The sequence below is a fragment of the Aulonocara sp. 'chitande type north' Nkhata Bay genome, linkage group LG13 (assembly GCF_057382095.1).
Source record: "Aulonocara sp. 'chitande type north' Nkhata Bay isolate Kocher_YH1m ecotype deep benthic linkage group LG13, A_spYH_male_GT1.1, whole genome shotgun sequence".
Taxonomy (NCBI): Eukaryota; Metazoa; Chordata; class Actinopteri; order Cichliformes; family Cichlidae; genus Aulonocara; species Aulonocara sp. 'chitande type north' Nkhata Bay.
This window is the reverse complement of record NC_141356.1, coordinates 6,398,347-6,419,253: the sequence shown is the minus strand read 5'-3', so window position 1 is coordinate 6,419,253 and position 20,907 is coordinate 6,398,347. Positions and strand designations below refer to the sequence as shown.

General features: G+C 41.4%; 1 protein-coding gene across 1 annotated transcript in view; it reads right to left on the bottom strand.

The window, feature by feature from the left end:
- The window catches only part of adgra1b (adhesion G protein-coupled receptor A1b), a 194,554-nt gene that overhangs the window by 19,896 nt on the left and 153,751 nt on the right, over positions 1-20,907 (bottom strand). Inside the window, exons 15-16 of the mRNA XM_086258391.1 lie at positions 12,418-12,545; positions 4,675-4,798 (exon numbers count right to left, since the gene is read on the bottom strand). Of these exons, the coding sequence (XP_086114517.1) occupies positions 4,675-4,798; positions 12,418-12,545 (252 nt within the window). The remainder of the gene's footprint in view (positions 1-4,674; positions 4,799-12,417; positions 12,546-20,907) is intronic.

The following is a 20,907-nucleotide window of genomic DNA, read 5'->3' as shown; positions in this document are numbered from 1 at the left end:
CCTTTCACCATTTCTCTAAGAGTAAAGGGACAAATACCAGCCATTTTGTGTCAGTTACCATCGTATGGGAAGACTTGACGGCTGTGACACAAGTGGTGACTTTTTTTAAGACATGCCTGTCAGCGAGCCTTCTGCTAGACAACTCAAGAAAAGCTGGCTATATTTCAGCAGAGGTAGAGTTGTTACACTATGGAATAGGAGGCCACCTAAAGTGCTTGTGACAGCAGAAGAAGGAGTTGAGTCCCAAATGTGTGATAGCGCACACAAAAAATGGAGCATCGGAGGCCAACTGATCCAAACAAGTAGTGACTGAAGACAGTCTAAACTGTGAGTGAGAAGTAGAAAAGAGGTGTACATCAATCTCTTTGTGGCTACATACAGTAAATGCCCCCCTGCTGAGGTGAACTGACAGTGGGAGATGCTCTGCTCCAGCTGATGTTTCATGCTCACTACTGAGGTCGGTCAAGCTATCAATCAAATGGATAGGAAATCCACAGGGACCATATGGTATTCTAACCATGTAAAAAAGTTAAAGGAGAGACATATTGTTTTTTATTCTCACTTTCATTCTTTCTGACGCTGTCAACTATCGCAAACATCAGAGACACAGTTCAATAACACAGCAATTATGTCAGAAGCCTCTTTGATTTTTCCAGCTTTACAAATTCACATATGTTGACATTTTAATTTAATATTTTTCATGGGCTTCTGTAAAAGTTAGAGAGGGGGATGTTTGATATATTGGAGTGTTTAATATGGAGCTGCGAGGCAGGAAGAAAAAAGAAGATTTGCCAATATAGAGAAGGAGGACATGCAGGGGGTTGGTATAACAGAAGGATGTTAGAACAGGGTGAGATGGAGGCAGATGATCCACTGTGGTGATCCCTAAAGAGACCATCCGAAAAAAACAAAGTGATGTATGGAGGAGGCCAGTGAACAACAGTGAGTGTCTACAGCCATCTCTAAAACATGGTGGAGGCTTTGTCATTGTTTTGGCTGCATTTTAGCCAGTGCTGTCTGGGATCTCATCAAAACTAATGGAATTCTGAACACAGGAAAGTGTGGCGATATGTGGATCCACCACGCAAAACCATCTGGAAAACATCTAATTAGTAATGGCTTTATTTTTCAGCATGACACAGAAATGATAAAGTAAAAGTAGAATGCCAGGCAGAGCCTTCAGCTGTTTGCGAAACCAGCTCCCAGTCTGGATTCAGGGGACAGACACAATCTCTACTTTTAAGATTAGGTTCAAAACTTTCCTTTTTGATAAACTGTTTAGTTAGATGACCCTGAATCCTCCCTTAATTTTATTGAATTAAGGCTTGGTTACTGGGGGCTTCCCATTGAGCACTGAGGGTTTCTTTTTCCCTCACTCTTCTTCATTCTTTATGTGTTTAAACACCACTTTGCATTTAATCATTAGTTAGTACTAAGCTCTGGCTTTCTTCCACAGTGTGTCTTTTGTCCCGTCTCCTTCCCCTCACCCCCAACCGATCATGACAGATGGTTTTGTCTTTCTTTCGAGAAGCCTGCAGAACTATTCCTGCAATCTATCCAAAGAAATTACAAGAAAACTTGCCCAAGTGAGATCAAGTTGTGCGAAGAACAAAGGTGGTCATACTAAATATTGACTTTAAAGCACATTACAATTTCACAAACTCTTTCACAAACTACATGTCTCTTTACCCCTATTTCCCTTTTTTCATAGCAAAATATAAAGAAACGAGGCGTGGCTCAAGAACTTTGCACAGTACTGTATTAGCTTTATAGTTTCATTTTTGATGTGATTTTATTCAGGTATTTTTTCTGTTTTCAAGTTACAAACTCTGTCAAAAACAGCTACACTCTAAGTTCAAGTGGAGTACCAGAGTGTAGAAAGTGTTATTTAGATTTGTATGCAAGTATTTTAATATGAAAATGCAGTCACTGCTATCCAGGGCCTGTTTCTCTATCTATAGCTAGGCTCAGTGATTCCTGTGATGGTCTCCATTGTCATTCAACTGCCTCACCGTCTTTGGTCCAGCTAACCACATATGATTTACCTAAATCTATGCAACCCTCATCAAGGCTGTAGAGGATAAAAAGGGCTACAGTACCTGCAGGCAGGGACACGCAAGACCCGAGCTCATGAGCAGTGACTGAACTCTAAATCTAAAACACTTTCAATGATGTGAGCTTCAGGACTCATCTAAAAAGCACGCCATATACCAAATTAAAGAATGCCTATACTATAAGATTTCCAATGCCTCAGAGGAGTGAAAACACTTTAAGCATGCAGGGGCCCTCAATTTATCCAGGGACCATAATGCATTCAAGATTTTTTACAGTAACCCACAAGCTCGGCAAAAAAACAAAATCTGTGCAGATGTTAGGTTGAGAAAAACACAAATCATGAACCATAAACCATCATACACAAACTTAACACATTACTGCCTTGTCACGGATAGGAGCGCAACATAGCAAACAAGTGTTTCATCAACCAAATACAAATACTATTCAAACACTAGGGGTGCAACGATATTCGTATCGATATTGAACCGTTCGATACAGTGCTTTTGGTTCGGTACGCATATGTATCGAACAATACAACATTTGTAATTTATTTTATCAACTTTCCTTCTGACGATGCTGTCTGTGTTGAGCGCTCAGTGAATCTGCGTTCGACTACTCCGCCTAGGCTGCACTGTGGAGCGCAGATCCACTGAGCGCTCAACACAGACAGCATAGTCAGAAGGAAGAGCGCAGGGCAAGCTAGCGAGAGAGAGGTTAAGCTCTCCTTGCAACATGGACCTCCCCCACCCTCATTCAGATCTGGCGTTTGGAATTATTTTGGTTTTCATGTGACGTATGACCCTGAAGGTAAGCGAGTCATGGACTAAAGTAAAACAGTATGTTGGATGTGCCATGCAATGCTCAATTACATGGGTGGGAACTAGTGTGTTAGCGCAGTTAGCTCGTTAACGTGTTGGCCGTCTAGCCCCATGCACGGGGCGATCGGCGGTAGCTCGTTAACGGAGATTTGCCGTGTTGTGGCGTTAAGGTCATTTCAACGAGATTAACCTGAAAGCACTAGTGGGAACACAACGAATATGACTGCACATTTACGCCGACATCATCCTAGTGCAAAGACAAAAACAACAAGCATGCTACTAACTTTAGCCGAGTCATTTAGACAGCTGTTAGCACATGATTCTCCTTATGCTGCTGAGAATATAGCCCAGAAGAAGCGGATAGTATAGCTTTTATTTTGGAAAGAGACATTTCTCTGTAATAAACTCTCTTTTCCAAAGATGAGTGATTCCTCAATCAGATACAGGGCTCGCAATATCGCTAGCCCGACGTCCCGGGGCTAGCGATTTTTTTTTCAGTCGGGCTACCAAAATCTATCTCTTCCCTGCCCGTCGGGCTATTGTAGGAAGGAAAAATATATGTCAATGCTTTTGCATTCTTTCAGAAATGTAGCTGGGTAATTATGTCATTGGCATCGGTGAGCCACTGTCAATATGTGACATATTGAAATCGCGTTTGAATTTGTGCTTGTTTTTTTGCTTTCAATTTGCAATCGTGCAAACTGTGTATAGAGAGCGACAGCACCGATCTGTGAGTGATGATAATTTGTGCACCAATTCCTCTGACATCGTCTTATTAATTGTTAGCTTACTATGCAAACATGACAAGTGAAATCTCCCGCAGCTTAAACATGTGAGAGGTTGATCGCGCAGAGAATCGCTGAGCTTATGTGAGTGTGTGTAAAAGCAGCAGGAGAAGTTATGACAAATCAGACTATAAGGCAAAAAGAAAGTGCAGCTTTATGGTTTCATGGACAAAAGAATTTCTGTGGCTGCAATATGACGAGCTAAATAACCAGGGCTGCACATAAGTGGTCCGCAGGTGCGCATTCGCTGTCAAAATAAAAAACACGCACAAGGGTTAGGGTTAAATTTAAAAACTGTACTTTTGAGTTAAAATATATATTTATAATTTTAATAAATGACAAATTAAAAAGGCATGAACATTTCTTTTGTATCGAAAAAATATCGAACCGTGACACCAAAGTATCGAACCGAACCGAACCGTGAATTTTGTGTATCGTTGCACCCCTATCAAACACGTAAAAATCCTGGAGCTTATTTCATTAAGTAATTTAAAAATCCTTTGAAACTGCTTTTACTGTTATTTATGAAGACAGACACGCAATCCACAACGATCATGTTGCATCTCAAGTACACAGGCAGGGTGCCTTTAATGAAAAGCGATGTGGTAAATGCAACATTGAAATTTCCATAGAAAAGCATGTTTGTACAAAATTCTATTGACCAGAAAATCTTTTATATGCTAACAATTTCTAAAACATCCACAATGTTTGTGGCACAATGCCCACCACTAACCCCTGGGCAAAAAGAAAGAGACAAAGATAGACAATAGAGAGCCTGCTACTGAGTGCAGTTATGATGGGAAGGCCTGAATCATCCGCACTCACTAGGCCACCACTTTACTAAAAGAGTGACCAGACCATACATGCAGCTGAAGCATGAAAGACACACAAAGCGGGGTTATTGTACATCCACATACTGCACCCAGTGGCCTGGTTGTGGACACCTGAATAGACATTCACAATCAATTTTTTGAAAAGCTTTGAGAGTGGGACGAATGAAAAGGGAATGCACTTACTGCTTGACAGATGATGGGGTATTTGATTCGATTGATGCCGCCAGCAAACACAGCGAAGGTCAGCGCTGTGTGGAAACAGAAGTTGAGCAGCATATGCCATCCCTTCCGACTGATGCGGATTGCACTGCCAAAAAAAAGGTTCAAGGGAAAAAAAATTAGTAGATAAATAGTGATAAATATCATACTGTGAAGTGTTTTGTGGATTACCTTTTGTAAATTTGGTTGAAATTGTGTTACTTTCAGTATTATTTACAAAGGTCAGCATCAGTTTTCTTTATCATTTATCTCCTACCATATATATTAACAGTAAAACCTGGTAGTGCTGTCCATAGAAACCGAGTAGTATAAACAAAGTTTTATATACTTCACTACCAATACACCTGCTGAGTAGCAGATATTTAAATTTTTATGAAAAAAATAAATCTATTAGCAGAAACATTGTGAGCTATTTGTATTCCTGTCTGAAGACAGTTCCACATTCAGATGGAGGAGCATAGAATTTTACCAGATTTCTCTTGAAGAACTTGGGAAGCACTATCCCAGCCAATCATTATCAACCATACACATAAGATCAGTTGTGGCACCACAGCACCATTCATTCTCAATGAGAAAGGGTATTGCAAGGGTACACTAGAAAAAATGCAACTCAGTTAAATGCTATTCACTTATATAGCACCAAATCACAACAATAGTTGCTTCCAGGTAACATTAATCTGGAAACCCATTAACTACTGTGCTGACTTAGCCTGCAACAGTCAATATTTTGGGGCCTTGGTTTATCCAGAAAGTCACTGTTTACAAATGCAAATACATCTCTAAAAATACTGTCAGTGGCACCTCTCAGCCTCCAAGTAGATACACCAATGGTATCCAAAATGAAACTCCTACGTCGCTTCGTTCTCGAGTTATCGCATTTGCAAACTTAGATATCCACATCGCCTACGCGCCTGCCAGGGTGACAACAGTACTTCATCAGTCTTTTAACGCTAATAAAAAGCTCATACTTGTAAGACATTCAGACTGTTTATGTAGACACATGTAGCCAAAGCCTCCTGAAACTGAACATGGACTACAAGCGGAGTAAAAATGGAAACTGGAAAGCTTCAAATTCCAGAAATCTTGCCTACATACTCTGCATATTCATATGCAAGATATCTGTTGATAGAGATCACCATAACACAAAGTCAAAGATAATCATGTAACTATGTTCAAATATATGACATTTGTGTTATCAAAAAAAAGAATTAAATGATGTCCCTATTATATTATTTTATAAGAAGACTCAGTATTGAAGTGCAAAAAAATACATATATCTCTTTGCATTGACTATATCAATACTGTTTGCTAAAAGCAGAATGAACTGCAAAAATCACATTTTTACAAGTATTTGCTACACAGCAAAAAGCAGTTCAGCTACTTTTAAGTTCATTCTGATTGAACTTTTAGAAGAATGCTATTTACAGCAATGCTGTTTGAAGTCTTGTGACAATAAAAAAAGGAAAGTGCATTAAAAAAAACAAACCCAAAAAACAAAAACGGCCCTTTCAAAAAGAAGATCTCTGCATGTACAAAGTGAAAGACAGAATATTGTGTCATCAAAAGATACGAATGATTTAATTCCTTGCTACAAAATGCATAATGCTTATTTTAGAATGATGGACCTCAGGCAAAGGGATATTTGCAGATTCTTTTACAAGAATTCAATGTACATTCTTTCCACACAGCTTTTTTCCACCACCTTCTCGCGTACAATACATGCAGCATATGTACACAAAAGAGAATCAATCAGCTGATTTGATGATGAAATAAAAGGAGATTGCCTCCAGTTGGTTTGGCCAGTTGAAGTTTTTACATTTTTCATCTAAGCCCTGCATCTGTTTGTGAAATATGGTAGCAGCCACGCTCTGTGCAGCAGCACATTTATGGTAACCCAAACCATCGCTTTTCACCCAGCTGAAAATAAGCTGAATAGGTCAGACATTACCAACACATTAGTTGGACTGTGTGAATTACTAGACCATCTATTCTTTTAATTACTTTCCTACATCGGCTCCAGCCTCTTCAACCTTACAGTCACTGTCACCATTTGAAATTATATAACCATGTGCTGGAAATCTCCACTCCCCAAAATGGAGGAGCAGAGCCCCAGCTGCACGTGAGCCAACTGTAGATGAAGCAGTGGCTCAGCAGTGAGCCATGAGGTGTTTCTGGGGCCGGGCTTCACTGCTCTGTGTGAGGGGAGGGAGAATTAAAGCTACCGTTGTCGATGCCTCTCCTGCGATCCAGGTACTGAACTCCTTCCAGCAAAGAGGCCATAAATCAGGCCGGCTTCAGGCCTCCCTTGAAGGAGGTTTTCATAGGCTCTGCTCTGGGCTTTCACTGGGTCAAGTACATTAACCTGGCAACCCTCCATGTCCCAATCTCCCAGTGTGAAGGGGGAATAAAACTGTCCTGACTTTGCATCTGCTCTCTCACCCTGTGTCCGGTCCTCAGCCAAATGTAAGGGACAATAAAGCTATGGACAGTGTAATATGACACATTATGCAATGAGTAGTTTGAGCCAAGTCTTTTTATTGGTGGCAGACACATTCCAAATATGCTGCTGAAGCTCCATAAACTATAGGCTGCAGCACCGTTACACAGTTAGATGGTACCCGCTGCATGGAAATGCATGTTAATTATGATGGAGGAAAAAGAGGAAACGTGGCAAAGGCAGTGGGGTATATGGTTGAAATCTATTTCATATATGAAAATAATATAATTTGTGTTCAGTGCAATGAACTGTGGCCCACCATATTATATTATAATAAGACAAACTCACAGAAACAGTAACATATGACATACACTACACTACCACAAGTATTCACTCCCCTAGCCAAGTTACATCCGTGGCCACAGGTGTATAAACTCAAACACTTAGGCATGCAGACAGCTGCTGTGAAAGAATGGATCACTCTCAGGAGGTCAGTGAACTCTAGCATGGTACCTTGATAAGATGCCACCTATGCAAGGAGTACAGCGAGTCGTTCCTCACTACTGAATATTCCACAGTTAACTGGTAATGGCATTATAACAAAGTTATGAAAGTGATTGGCAACAACAGCCATTCAGCCATGAAGTGGTAGACCACCTGCTCAGGTGCATAATGTTCAGATGTTGCCAGCTTTTTGCGGAATCAAATGCTACAGACCTTCAAACTTCATGTGGCCTTCAGATTAGCTCAAGAATAATGCATAGAAAGCTCCATAGAATAGCCTAGCAGCTGCATCCAAGCCTTATATCACCAAGCACAATGGAAAGTATCAAATGCAGTCATGTAAAGAATGCCACCACCATACTCGGAGTGATGAAGCACGTTTCTCCGTCTGGTGATCAGATGGATGATTCTGACTTTGGCAGTTGCCAGGACCGCACTGTGCCAAATGTAAATTTTGTTGAGGGTTGCTTTTCGGGAGTTGTGGTCAGCCTCTTAGTTCTAGTCAAAGGAACTTAATATTTCAGCATACCACGACATTTTGGACAACATACGCAGTCAACTTTGTCGGACCAGTTTGGGGATGGTTCCTTTCTGTTCCAACATGACTTTGCACCAGTGCACAGCGCAAGGTGGATAAAGACATGGATGAGCAAGTTTAGTGTGGCAGAACCTGACTGGCTTGAACAGAGTCTTCATCTCAACCCAACAGAACACCTTTGGGATGAATTAGAGCAGAGAGCCAGTCCTCCTCATCTGTCAGCATCTGACCTCATGAATGTGCTTCTGGAATATCCATCCATCCATTTGCTTCCGCTTCTCCTTTTCAGGGTCACGGGGGGCGCTGGAGCCTTTCCCAGCTGTCATAGGGCGAGAGGCGGGGTACACCCTGGACAGGTCGCCAGTCTGTCGCAGGGCCAACACACAGGGACAGACAACCATTCGCGCTCACATTCACACCTAATGGCAATTTGGATTTTCCAATTAACCTATCCCCACAAGCTGCATGTCTTTGGACGGTGGGAGGAAGCCGGAGTACCCGGAGGGAACCCACACAAACACGGGGAGAACCCCGGCCTGATGTTGGAATTGAACTCAGGACCTTTTTGCTGTGTGGCAACAGTGCTAACCACCGTGCCACCGTGCTGCCTGCTTTTGGAATAATGGTCAAGAATTCCCATAAACACTCCTAAACCTTGTGAAAATCCTTCCCAGAAGAGTTGAAGCTGTTATAGCTTCAAGGGATTGTCTGGCCTATATTAAACCCTATGGATTAAAAATGCAATGTCATTCTGTTCATATGCATGTGTAGGCAGATGAGCGAATACTTTTGGCAATGTGTATGTATGTATTTGTAGAGGATATATAAGCAAGCAGTTGTGTATTTGCACATCCAGCACACTTGGAGGAACAAAAGAATTCATTTGGACTAATTTTCCTGACAAATGTGAGTCCAGAGTGCAATATTTGTGATTCACTTTTGGTGTCCATCAACTTTAGAAAATATGTATATTTTTATCTACTCAGTGCACTACTCAATTCACTAGTGAGCTTCACCACTGGGTTGCAGCTGGTTTAAAGTTTTCTTACTGCTTGCTCCAGCTGGAAACAATGCTAATGAGATCCTTGAGGCCTGAGTTGTAAGTCTGAGGTCTATGGTGAAATCGCAGACTGCACACACAAGCATTCTGAAAAACAAAGAAAAAACAAAGAAAAAAAAAACAGCTTTCACACCGGCATCAGTTGAGATGCACAAGGACCGATCTTGAAGGGAAGATTAGCCAAATTTAAATCAGGCAGGGCTTGTGATTGTGCTGAATGGAGACCCATCATCTATGCTCCTAAATGACGCTTTTGAGATTGCATTGGAATATGAAATCCCTGTTTCAGCTCCACACAGACTCTTTACCAAAGCCTGCTCAAATATGATAAGACTACAAGCAGACGAGCGGACCTGAAAGCAGAAAGCTTTTGGGTCAAAAGAAGTCTCGATACAAATGCATATTATGCAAATTCATATGCAGATATCTGTTTATAGAGATAAACTGGATGGTTACTGTATAAACTGGAAATTAATGAAGTATTCCTCTGACTCTAACAGCATGATATCAGTGTTTTCGAATATTCACTGAGTCATGACTGTAAACACTTTTGACTCAAATTTCATCAATTGGACTCAAAGGATTTGGGGTTCAAAGACGTGATACCCACCACTATGTTCTTCCTTGGCTCATACATCATACATCACATGCACTCTTAATCACATATTCTGTCTTATTATCTTGCCAGCAGAGAAAGAACTAAAGCACACAGTGTATTGCTATATTTATGCATGTGTGTATGTGTTAGTAAGCTAAAGTGAGAATGTGACAGATTCAACGTGCCCACTGCACACGGTGCCTTTGGACAGCCTCTATTCTATTCTGCCCATTTAACACAGTCCCAACGCTTCACAGCTTGGATACTGTCAGTCAGCTGGAGTGATACTACACAAGTAAAGTGTTACTAAACAGAGATGTGTTTTAGTACTAGGGAGAGCCTGGAGGGAGGTGTGGAGGAGGAGGAGGTGTTGGAGTTTGTTAATGTGAGCACTGTTGAAAGAAAAGCCCTCTAACCCTCTCCTGTGTGTGACAGACACCACAAAAGCTCTGGCATCATATCCTAAATATGGGCTTGTTCTCACTCTAGTTTAATCTGGAATTTCTGCATTCTTGCTCCGAAAAGCACTCTCTGATGAATGAATGTCTGTCTACTTGGCTTTGTTCAGTTTATTGGGATTATCATAGCTGTGTTATCGATGTAAACACAACATCTCTAAACTATCGTTTAATCCCGATGATGCTCTACCATCCTTATTGGAACAGCAGTTCCAACCAATTTTCTGCTGCATTTCAATGTTGGGGAGGAAGCAAAGTAAGCAGTGATGCACAGGCCTGTGTCTCCCTGGTTATCTCCTCCAGCTCTTCTTGGGGGAATATGAGGGTGATCCCTAGCCAGCTGCAATGCATAATTTCTCCAGCATTTCCTGGGTCTTCCCTGGTGTCTCCTCACAGTTGCATGTGCCCAGTTGGATATGCCTCTTGGGTACCACTTGGGCATCCCAGTGAGGTGCTGAACCACCTCAGCTCTTTTCGATGCAGAGGAACCGCAGCTCCTTTCTGACCTTCTAATGAATGGTCTCTCCTGGTCTTATCACGGTCTCTGCCTTTGCCTGTAACTGTATCCCAGATTGCTGCTACGCTTCCTGCGAGTGGTGAGCCTACAGCAGGTTGGACCCATGTGGCTTATTATGTGCAGAGTCCTTTCCCAGCCCTTGCTTCGGGGTAGTGCCAAAACATTCATTCACCAGGCAATGTTGATATGTGCCAAGATGTTGTCTTCATAGGACTATTTTGAATTACACTTAGTCTGACCCCTCACCCAGGACCAATTTACCTTGTGGGCCAAGGTGCCCCTGACAACATAGTTACTGGGCCTCTCATAAAGTCCTATGCTCATTTTTGATCCCTGATGAAGTGATGGAGAACCTAAAACCAGCCCTGAGATAAATGCCAAAAACAAGACCCCTGGTAGATCCCTGGTAGCTTAAATAATCAAAAATCAAAATACAGGTTTAAAAATCCAACCCTTAACTATACACCACAAAGAGAAATTCAAATGAATTTGAATTGATTCTTTTTGTCTCTAATTCCATTTTGTGGAAAAACTACAAAATGCACACCAGTATCTGGGAATTGTTTTTTTCATTTCACTCGAAACCACAACATCTCAGTCTCCTGCCTCTATGGCGATTTCCAATTTTTCCTTCAAACGTCAATACTGCAGTGCCAGACGACAGCAAGTGATGCTGCTGTTTGTAGCCCCAGATGCTGTCATCACTGTCTGACTGCAGAAGGACCCACCCTGTCTCCATCCCAGGTGTCACAGATGGATGTAAACTGCGAAAGCCTCTGCGCCTTCGTATAGTTTAATAAATTCAGTTCAGTCTCCGTAAGAACAGAGACCCCACCCACAGAAAAAAACACAACGAAAATAAAAATCTTACTGTGAATATACCAGATAACTGTGTTATAAAACAATATTTTTTGAAAATGTGACATTTGAGATATTTCTTAGTTCCTTTATATGAAAATAGATGGAAAGCTATTACAATAATACCACATTAATGCCAAGGATATGATAAAATGAGTGATGCTCTACAAGAACAACAGATGATGAATTGCTGTGCTGAAACAATACGCCAGTCAAGCTCCCTCCTGCTTTAATAACAGCATTCACAGCAGATGAAACTAAGATGAGCAGACAGATGCCACCGTACAAAACCACAAGAGCCACAGGTCCACTTTTTTATTTTTTTGCCCTCATCTCCATGCCGAATAAAAAGAACAAAGCTGGTAAAAGTACTCCTTAGAAATCCATTAGACACATATATCTCTGCTGTAGCTGTCTAAAACACAGCTACACATACACACATTTGTGTATATGTTTTTATATCCTCTTAGTCAGACAGGCTGCAATACTTTATGCCAGCCTAAAGCATCTGACTCACACCACAGTCAGCTCAGGATCTGTGACAGAAGAGTCAAAAACAAGCATGAAGGTAAAAGGGCGGGAAATAAGGAGATTACATAAGCGTCTGCCTGAATGTCCAGATGATGAAGAAGTGAAATTAATGGCAGCAATTTTAGAAATCGAGGCAAGACGTGCAGGGAGGGATTAAAGCCCAAATGCATACTTAAACAAAATCAAGGTGGAGATTTTCTTCATACCTGTGGTGCACTATGTACGTGATGATGGAGGCGAAGAGGCAGAGCAACATGACCGCCGTGCAGGCATACACGACCGGGTGCAAAAACTCCCCAGGGTATGGGGGGAAAGACAGCACCTTCTTCAGATCCTGAGGCAGAAAAAAAGGAGAGACAGAGGAAAATAATGGGGATCAGACAAAAAGTCATCATAAACACAGTATCCAAAAAGAAAAAAAGAAACTATCAAGAACAAGAGCCAGGCCTGCACAGTCACAGCATGATGAGCTCTCTATATGCATAAGCATAGTATGCTGCGCTGACGAGATATGCAGCCAAAATATAAATGAATGTCAAGGAAATGTCTTTGAGTTAGAATGCGGTCCAAATCAGCATAAAAGAGTAACAACCCTGTCGAGGGAACATTCTTCCTCCTGCATTTACATTTTGCATTTCAGACATTTAGCTGTCACTTAGCCGGAGCAACTGAATGCAACAATAGCATAAGCTTCCTTGTCTGCCAACATAAAAAGAAAACCCAAACAAAAATGGATAGGAGCCAGGCAAACAGAAAAAAAAGGAAAGAGGGAAAAAAGAAGTCATTTTTTGTGTTTCTAAAAGACGGTAATGCTATCACACATTCATTAAGCCCTTATCAACATCACAGTCGATTTGCTCGGAAATTTATTTACATATGTTTTACAATCTGCAAGACAAACTTCTTCCGTATTTGCGGCACACATGGTGACAAAAAATTCCCAGACTTCAGACGCATTTTTAATGCTTCCATTTTATCGCTGCATGTGAACGGTTCGGATCTGCTGTGCACAGATAAAAGAGACAGCTTTAAAGTCGGCCCACTCGACTCTCGTGCGCTGGACTGCCCTCGCTTTGTGCCACGGGCAGGTGTGGAGCCAGCGGTGGCGTCATGATTTAGGCTCCATCATCTTGACGTTGCTAAATAAAGCACACCTTATCTCCATAACCCGCCGGCTCAATGTGAGGTTGTGTCTGCGAGAGTGATCCACAGACACGCTGTCTGACTGCATCATTGTCTCTATGAGTAGCCAAGTGGGATATTCCCTCTCTCTCTCCCTGGTTGTCTAGACGCAGATGAGCCTGTTGGGGCCTCTGTGGGGTCTCGACCAGCAAGAAGCATTTTTTAAACACAGCTGTAATGCAGTGGCCAGAGTTAAAATGAAAGGTTTGCAGAACAGGACGTTAGAGAGATGTAAAACAGGAGAAGATGCGATAGACGCGGCTCAATCGATCAATCTAATAAAGCTTTTCATGTGTGTTTAAGGAGGCAAAGGGAAAGACTGGAAGTCATCTGTTCAAGCTTCAAATTGCAATGTAACCTTTAAATGTGTTTTCTTTTCAGCTACAAGGTGCCACTGCGCCTATAAAAAACAACAACAAAATGAATTCTCTTCAAGGCAGTCACTGATCTGCAAACAATGCTTCCAGCATTTCAGCTATGTTGGATCTCTCTCGGTCTTCTCCTGACCACCTGCATATTAGTTATATTCCAAAACAGCAATCTTTTAGCTTGAATTATTATATCTTAGGGAAGATGATGAAGTAACACCTGTATCTGGTGGATGGGAAGGCAGTGAGCAGCAATGATGTGCGATTTTATATTACAGTAGAAATTAGCATTGATAGTCTGACCATGGGGAATGTATTGATGGCGCACAACACCACATGCCAAAGTAAATAAGCAGCATACTCTTGGTGGCATCGGTTTGGACATTGCAAGCTTTTCCACTGATGATTTCTATGTGTGCTGTGGTCCAAGCAACCAATGATCATAGTCAGCATGACAGTTTGGTCAGCCTGACACAGAATCTGATGTTTGAGATCCATGGTGAAATCATCAAATGTGGCCCTGGCAATGATCACTATGACTACCAGGGAGACATCCGTGCACCCACAGAAGGACTGCTAGAGGTGATGCATCTCAGCACGATGCAACAACTTTGACACACCAGACTATTTGTTACACGTAACGATCTGAGAAATCTTCCACGTAAACTGTTTGGAAAAACGTCATGCCTTCAAAACATTAGATAACGGGTGATGACAGGGTGAGCCATCTTCCTGTTATTGTTACAGTCATATTAAAGACCCACAAGACATGGAACATAAGAGGAGAAAGCGGCGCAGCGTTGCAGAATTTAACTTATTACACCATCAGTGTAGCAACCATTCAAATGTTGTAAGATAATTCTCGGTGTCTTTCTAACGAAGACCGTGAACAAAAGTTTAATAAAACTTTCCAATCACTTTCCAAAAATACTTGGCAGGTGGTTGAATAAACCATCTATTGGTACAGCTATAACCTTTTTGGGCAGTAGCTCCACATAGCTTTATTGGCAATGGCTAAAAGAAGCGGTGGGTGATCATTTTAATCTGCTAAATGGACATCATCTCTCTGTAATCAAGGACTATATTTAGTTTGAAAATCACAAAGAACATTATCATGGTGAATTATACCACAATTATGCCAGAAAAGATGTCAGCATGCCCTTGGACTCAGGGAGACACCTGAGTTAAAATAGAAATAGAAATAGAAATCTCTTCAGCTGACAGATGTCTCACTATGTTAACTAGCTAGGAGCTAACTTGCTCCATCTGGTGCTATGCATGTAGTGGGTTTATGGGAGGTTTTCACTAAAAGCAGTTGCCTGCCTCTATAGACTCCACTATAGAGCTGTAGCTTAACTGTAACTTGAAAGTCAGGTGATGACTCTCTGCAGGTTTATGAGCGACAATGACAAAAAACATGACATTTTTAAAGAACTGTTTGTTCCCAACTCTGAAAAGCAGTGGAAGACACAACAGTGTGACAACTGATCTGACTTTGACATATATGGCTTTGGAGCTTGGAGCTTGGACAGTAATGACAAGATGCAGGCATGGAAGGAGAGCTGGAGGAAAGTCTGCCATCAGACCTGAGCAAAGACATACAGAGCAAAGAAAGAACAGAGAGGAAGTGGCCTTTATGGGTGAAAATACAACACGAAGAACGCTTTCCAATTTGTTCACATAATTTGGTAGTTACGGATTTTCATGGAATTATTAAGTTTGAATGACGTCTTTAAGTGATGTCATGGAAGGACAAAACTGGTGTTAATTACAGCTCAATGAATTGATGGTGCTGAAAAGAATCATGGCCCGAAGCATCCGAAATCCTCCTGAAATGGAGCCGCCAATTCAGTAAGCTGATTTATGTACTTAAAAAGCAAACAGCGCTTCATATGAGTTTAGATCATGAAAATGAACCCCATGCAAACATCATTTCAACTTAAAAGAAAATTTAAAAAAAACAAAACATTTCTCTTTGAAATCAGTCTGCATTTGGGAAAAACTGGAAAAAAACCTGCCCACACACACGTGATGCTAATCATCACATGTCACAGTAAGGGCAGCTCCTGTTAAAAGGCTTTAGGTGGAAGTCAAACAATCTCATGGGAGCCATTATCATCATCATCATCATCATCATTTGGCTTATACTATTGGCTCATGTCAGTCTCTTACCTCCTGAGTCTTTAACCATTTCTCAAACCACTAAATAAACAGCTGCTGAGCTGTTTCCCCCCACAAAATTCACAAGATGATATGCATGTTGCCATTACGTATTTGAGTAACACACTGATCATACAGTACCTTATTCTAGTACTCTTTTTATCTCTCGAAAGCCAGGCCTATCATATTTGTTATAGAACAAAATGACTGGATGTGGATCTGAAGTTAGTGATGCTCTCTATGCAGCTACACTTAGCAAAACCTGGAACATATTCACTTCTTTATTGATACATAGCGAGGTGCCAAAACTTATCATAACAGATACGAGGAGGTTGTTGAATGCCGTTTTTATGGGAGAATGAGTTAAACATAAAAACAGGTGATGTGTGTAACAATGATTGTGTCTATTACAATGAAATGTTCTGCTGGAGAACCTTGTGTTCTGGTATTCATTCATTGTGTATGTCTCACAGGACCTAATCTGAAGTCCCCCCCCCCCCCCCCGAGACTCTAATGGCAATTCCACTTTTCAGTGAAGAAATATCCCCACTGACCACAAGACATGTCCATGTCCAGGAACAGTAAAAAAACACAGAAAAAGCTCAAAGTGTTAAGCTTCAACATCCCACTTTCTTTGCATAATAACAATCTTGATACAGCAAGGTTCCATCATGGTTGACTTCCCAGTTGATCTGCTGCCAACATCTTGGACCCAGATGGACATATTCAATTCAATTATATTAGTATATCGCCAAATCACAAAGACAGTCACCTCAAAGCACTTTAAAATGTATGAAAAGACCCAAAATAATACAAAGAAAACCCCAATAATCAAAGGTCCCTTTTTAGAGCAAGCACTTGGTGACAGCAGAAAGGAAAGACCCCCTTCAAACAGGATGAAATCCCAGCAGACCCTGTCTGTAGGGAAATAGGATAGGACATAACATATAACCCTTATAGAATACAACCAGTGTACCTCCACGTGTATCTGATATGAAGTGATCAGTGTAAATAAACACAGAGGTCTAATAGCTAAAAAACATCAACTGACTTGCAACTTAACATTACCTTTAGTGTATTTTCAAATTATTTACAGCATGCCATTATAAAGAGTCTCACCATCTTTTCAAGCTTTTGCCATTGTGGCACATTTGTCCATTAACACCACGTCAATAATCAAGCAATTTTAGAACCTGCTTAATTTGCTCATTTCTTCCAGCAGCATACGTGAAGATACTTGAAACACATTTAGAAACAGTATTAGTTATGCAAATTGGATATTGATTATTAGCCTCAAAGCCCTGCTAACAGCAGAATGTACCTTTCCCAGCAGCCAGCTAAACTAAGACAGACTAACATCGCCAAGCTGCGCTGTTGACAGAGGAGCTTAAGATCAGGTGCTTCCAAAGCTGAACAAAGGTCTACACAGCTTAACCAGCAGACATAGCATTTGCACACAGGGCATCTTAAGTCAGATTCCTAATACGTAGAAGGCATTTAGTTTTGGTGATGACTGCCAAGAGAGCAATCATATTGTTAATACATTAACGAGAGCAGAAACAACAATGTAGTTAGATGATATACAGTAAATTAATCTGCAGCAATTCTGATCCTTCATTAATCACAATCAAAAACACCAAAATAAAAATGTTTCTAAGACTGCCAAAGTAAGCAGACTTACTGTGCCATGTGGAAATGGGTGTTTGTATTTTCAGATATTCAATGGATCAAATGCTTAAACGAGATATTCGAAGAATGCTGAAATATTACTATGAAAATGTTCAATAATCTCCAGCCCTACAGGAAAAATCAGACACTAGCAACATCATTTCTCAGAGAATTTTCCAAAATTAATTACAAATCAATTACAACCATCACAAACATCTGTCCTGTGATGCGACAGTGCAAGAGTTAATGTTTGGTTACAGTCGGGAATAGAAAAAGTAAACAAGCAAGCATTATGCAGAAGAGCTGGCGGCTCACAGACAAGCTAAAGAAGGACAACGGTTGCCTAAAGGAGAAGGAGGCAGCTGGCAGAAGGAAATAGCCTGACTGAAAGTGAAGTAACAGCCCTTCTTCAACAACTACAACAGAGGTACCCTTGAGCAAGGTGCCAACAGTAGAGGAACTGCCATTTTTATAGGGCAACATAGACTATACAGCGGCGGGGTATGAATGTGAAGAAGGGCAGAGCTGCAACGGAACATGCATGCTCAGCAGAAACCTCCAGTGGACAAATAAAGGTTAAAAAAGACCTTACAGCCCAGAGAGCACGCGGAGACAGAAAATAGAGGGAAAGAAAGGAAGAAGGATGAAGGGAGACGCTCCCTTCAGCAGATGGATCAGCCCAGAGAAAAATGGCGAGGTAGACTACAGGCTGCCCAGAACAAATTGTTCATATGGCTTCTAGGAGCAGTGTTTATGCTCCTGGGGTGGTGTGGGGGCAAACTGCAGAAGCAATTCAGAAGAGATGACTTCAGTGGGGTGAATGCACAATATGCAGTGCTGAGCATTGACTCAAGGGCTATAAAGTTTTTCACCTCTTCTTTTCATATTTTTCTGTCACTTGGTATTTTCTCATTTATTAGTAACACCGTAAAGAGAATTTTCTATCGTCCTTGCCTCCCAAAGTCTACTACTCCTGAGTTTTACATGCTCTATATTTACGTTATGTATAGATCTTCCTGTCCCGTGCAACAGATGCAGGCTGTGAAGTTGCAATTCCCTTGTTGACCTGGCTGTCATGATGACTGATAGGCTATTGGTGTAGCTCGCAGCGTGCTCTAAACAGCGCTTCCCTATTGTACCATTGCATGCAGAAGCCAATAGCGGGATGTCATCTAGGGACAGCAGCAGCGAGCTTCAAATGTGATTCTTCAACTCCAGTTATTATCATTATTGCTATCATATTACATCACAGCACTGTGGCCACTTTATTACTGTGTCTGTACAGCAGGGCAATGTGACCAGCCCCTCCCTCCCCTGACAGTGCAATTCATTACAGCCAGGCAACTATATTACCATACAGGGCAGCTTAGTTTAGCCTATGCTGGATTAGCAGTGGCATGTTACATCTAAACATGCCTCCATTGTCCCCTAGCCTCTGCAGCTAAAGAGGCCCCTGATCCCCTGTTTATGTTGTAGTTACAACTTTAATCCAGGATCCTCCATCCCTGTGCCAAAATCAGATTACCAGACTCAATTAAACTTGATCCGTAATCTCGATCCAGCACAGCGCAATGCAAGGTTATCAGGCCCAGAAAATATAACTAGGACAAGTGCACTGCTGATGTGCGAGACCTTATAAGCTCGGTGTCGTGTTTCATCCCGGGGATTGGGAATAATGCTGAACAACACAACGTGCACTATTATTATTTATTATATCCTCTATTTAACAGCTGAAGGCTGCTGAGAAATTTTTAAGGTCTTTTATTTCTTTTGTTTTTTAAATATCGCCCAGCCAAGGGCGGCAAACGTTGTCAAAAAACATAAACACAAACAATACAAATGGACAAATACAGCTGTGGAGCTCCACAGCCGGCTCACACGCAGGAAAATATCAGTTATTTAAGGATCAGAGCAGTTACACAACCAAGAAGGCTGTTTTCTTCATCCTTTAAAACTGACTTTAATTATGCCACAGTAACCAGCTCCTGCAGATTATGCCAAGAGGAAGGGGGTTGCTTTTTTTTTGGTCAGTTCTGATCTAACTCGCGGGAAAACAGTAGTAAAGTATTTTAAGAGCACAGGCCATGTGGATTTTAAGTTTTCCAGCATGTATGAACAAGGAACCAGCTCGAGGATGGATTTAGAATGTGAAAACCTGTAGACACAAAGAAAAGGCCATTTATAGAGAACAACCAGTAATAGAAAAAAATAAAGTGATAATGATAGCTTCTTTGGGTATATTCATGAAGTCCACATAAGTGTTTGTTCATTAAATGCTATAAAATGGGAAAAATAAGTCAACTTTCCTTGTGGCTGGGGTGAAATAGGGTTTAACCCACAGTCTTTTACAGAGTGGTGTGATTTCTAATTGAGCGACACAGTTTAGCGAGCTTTGTATGTTTTGTATGTAAAGAGCAGAACCACATTTTGGGAAGCTATATTTGTCTACACATCTGTTTTTTTGTTTGTTTGTTTTACTGTAAAAAAAATTATGTTTCTTTTTTAACTTCATGCCTTTTGGGGATCACACGCGTAACTAATCATGGTAACAGAAATTTGGACCAGTGGCACACAGAATTTCACATATCACTGTACAGCTTTGCCCATTCCCAGCTGTAATCACACTGGTGAATGCAAGAATGCACAAACAATTTGGGAAAGAGGCAAGAGCTGAGAGAAAAAAACAAAATTAAAATCCTCTAGTGAACAGCCCGCGGGCTCGCGGCTCACAGCTCCCATCCAAGCACTGTATTTTATCATCCTTGAGTGGCCGTGCCAATGTTGGAACAGAACCTCAGCGAGTGTGCAAATCAAACCTCTGGCTTGCCCATACATACTGAATAACAGAGAGAGAGGGAGACACACACACACACAGGACAGCAGGCAGGACAGAATGACCTCCGGACTTGTCAGGAAAACGGTCATGCACCATTAACGCGGGTCATCAGTGTTTCGGCCGGTACCTTGTGGCTGTCACTCAGCACATAGCTTTGAGATACGGTCATGCTTGTAATCGCCACTTCGCCCGGTGAATGTTCAACAGATTCTAACGAGGCCCACTGCGAGGAACGAGCAATCAAATCACGTGGAATCAAGCACGCATCCATCAAATCAACAAGCATTACGAGCTGATGAGGACGCTTGTTCGGAATAAAAGATGAAGCCCACCGTCGTTTGATGCGCACACATATCAGTGGTGCTGTATTTATCTCCTCGAACATCAAGGGGGCATTGTTTCATTAGCATTAATTTCTCCAGAGCCCGAGATTAGAAGTGTTGTATTTAGCTTTAGGCTATTCAAATTCCTATACAGAACTT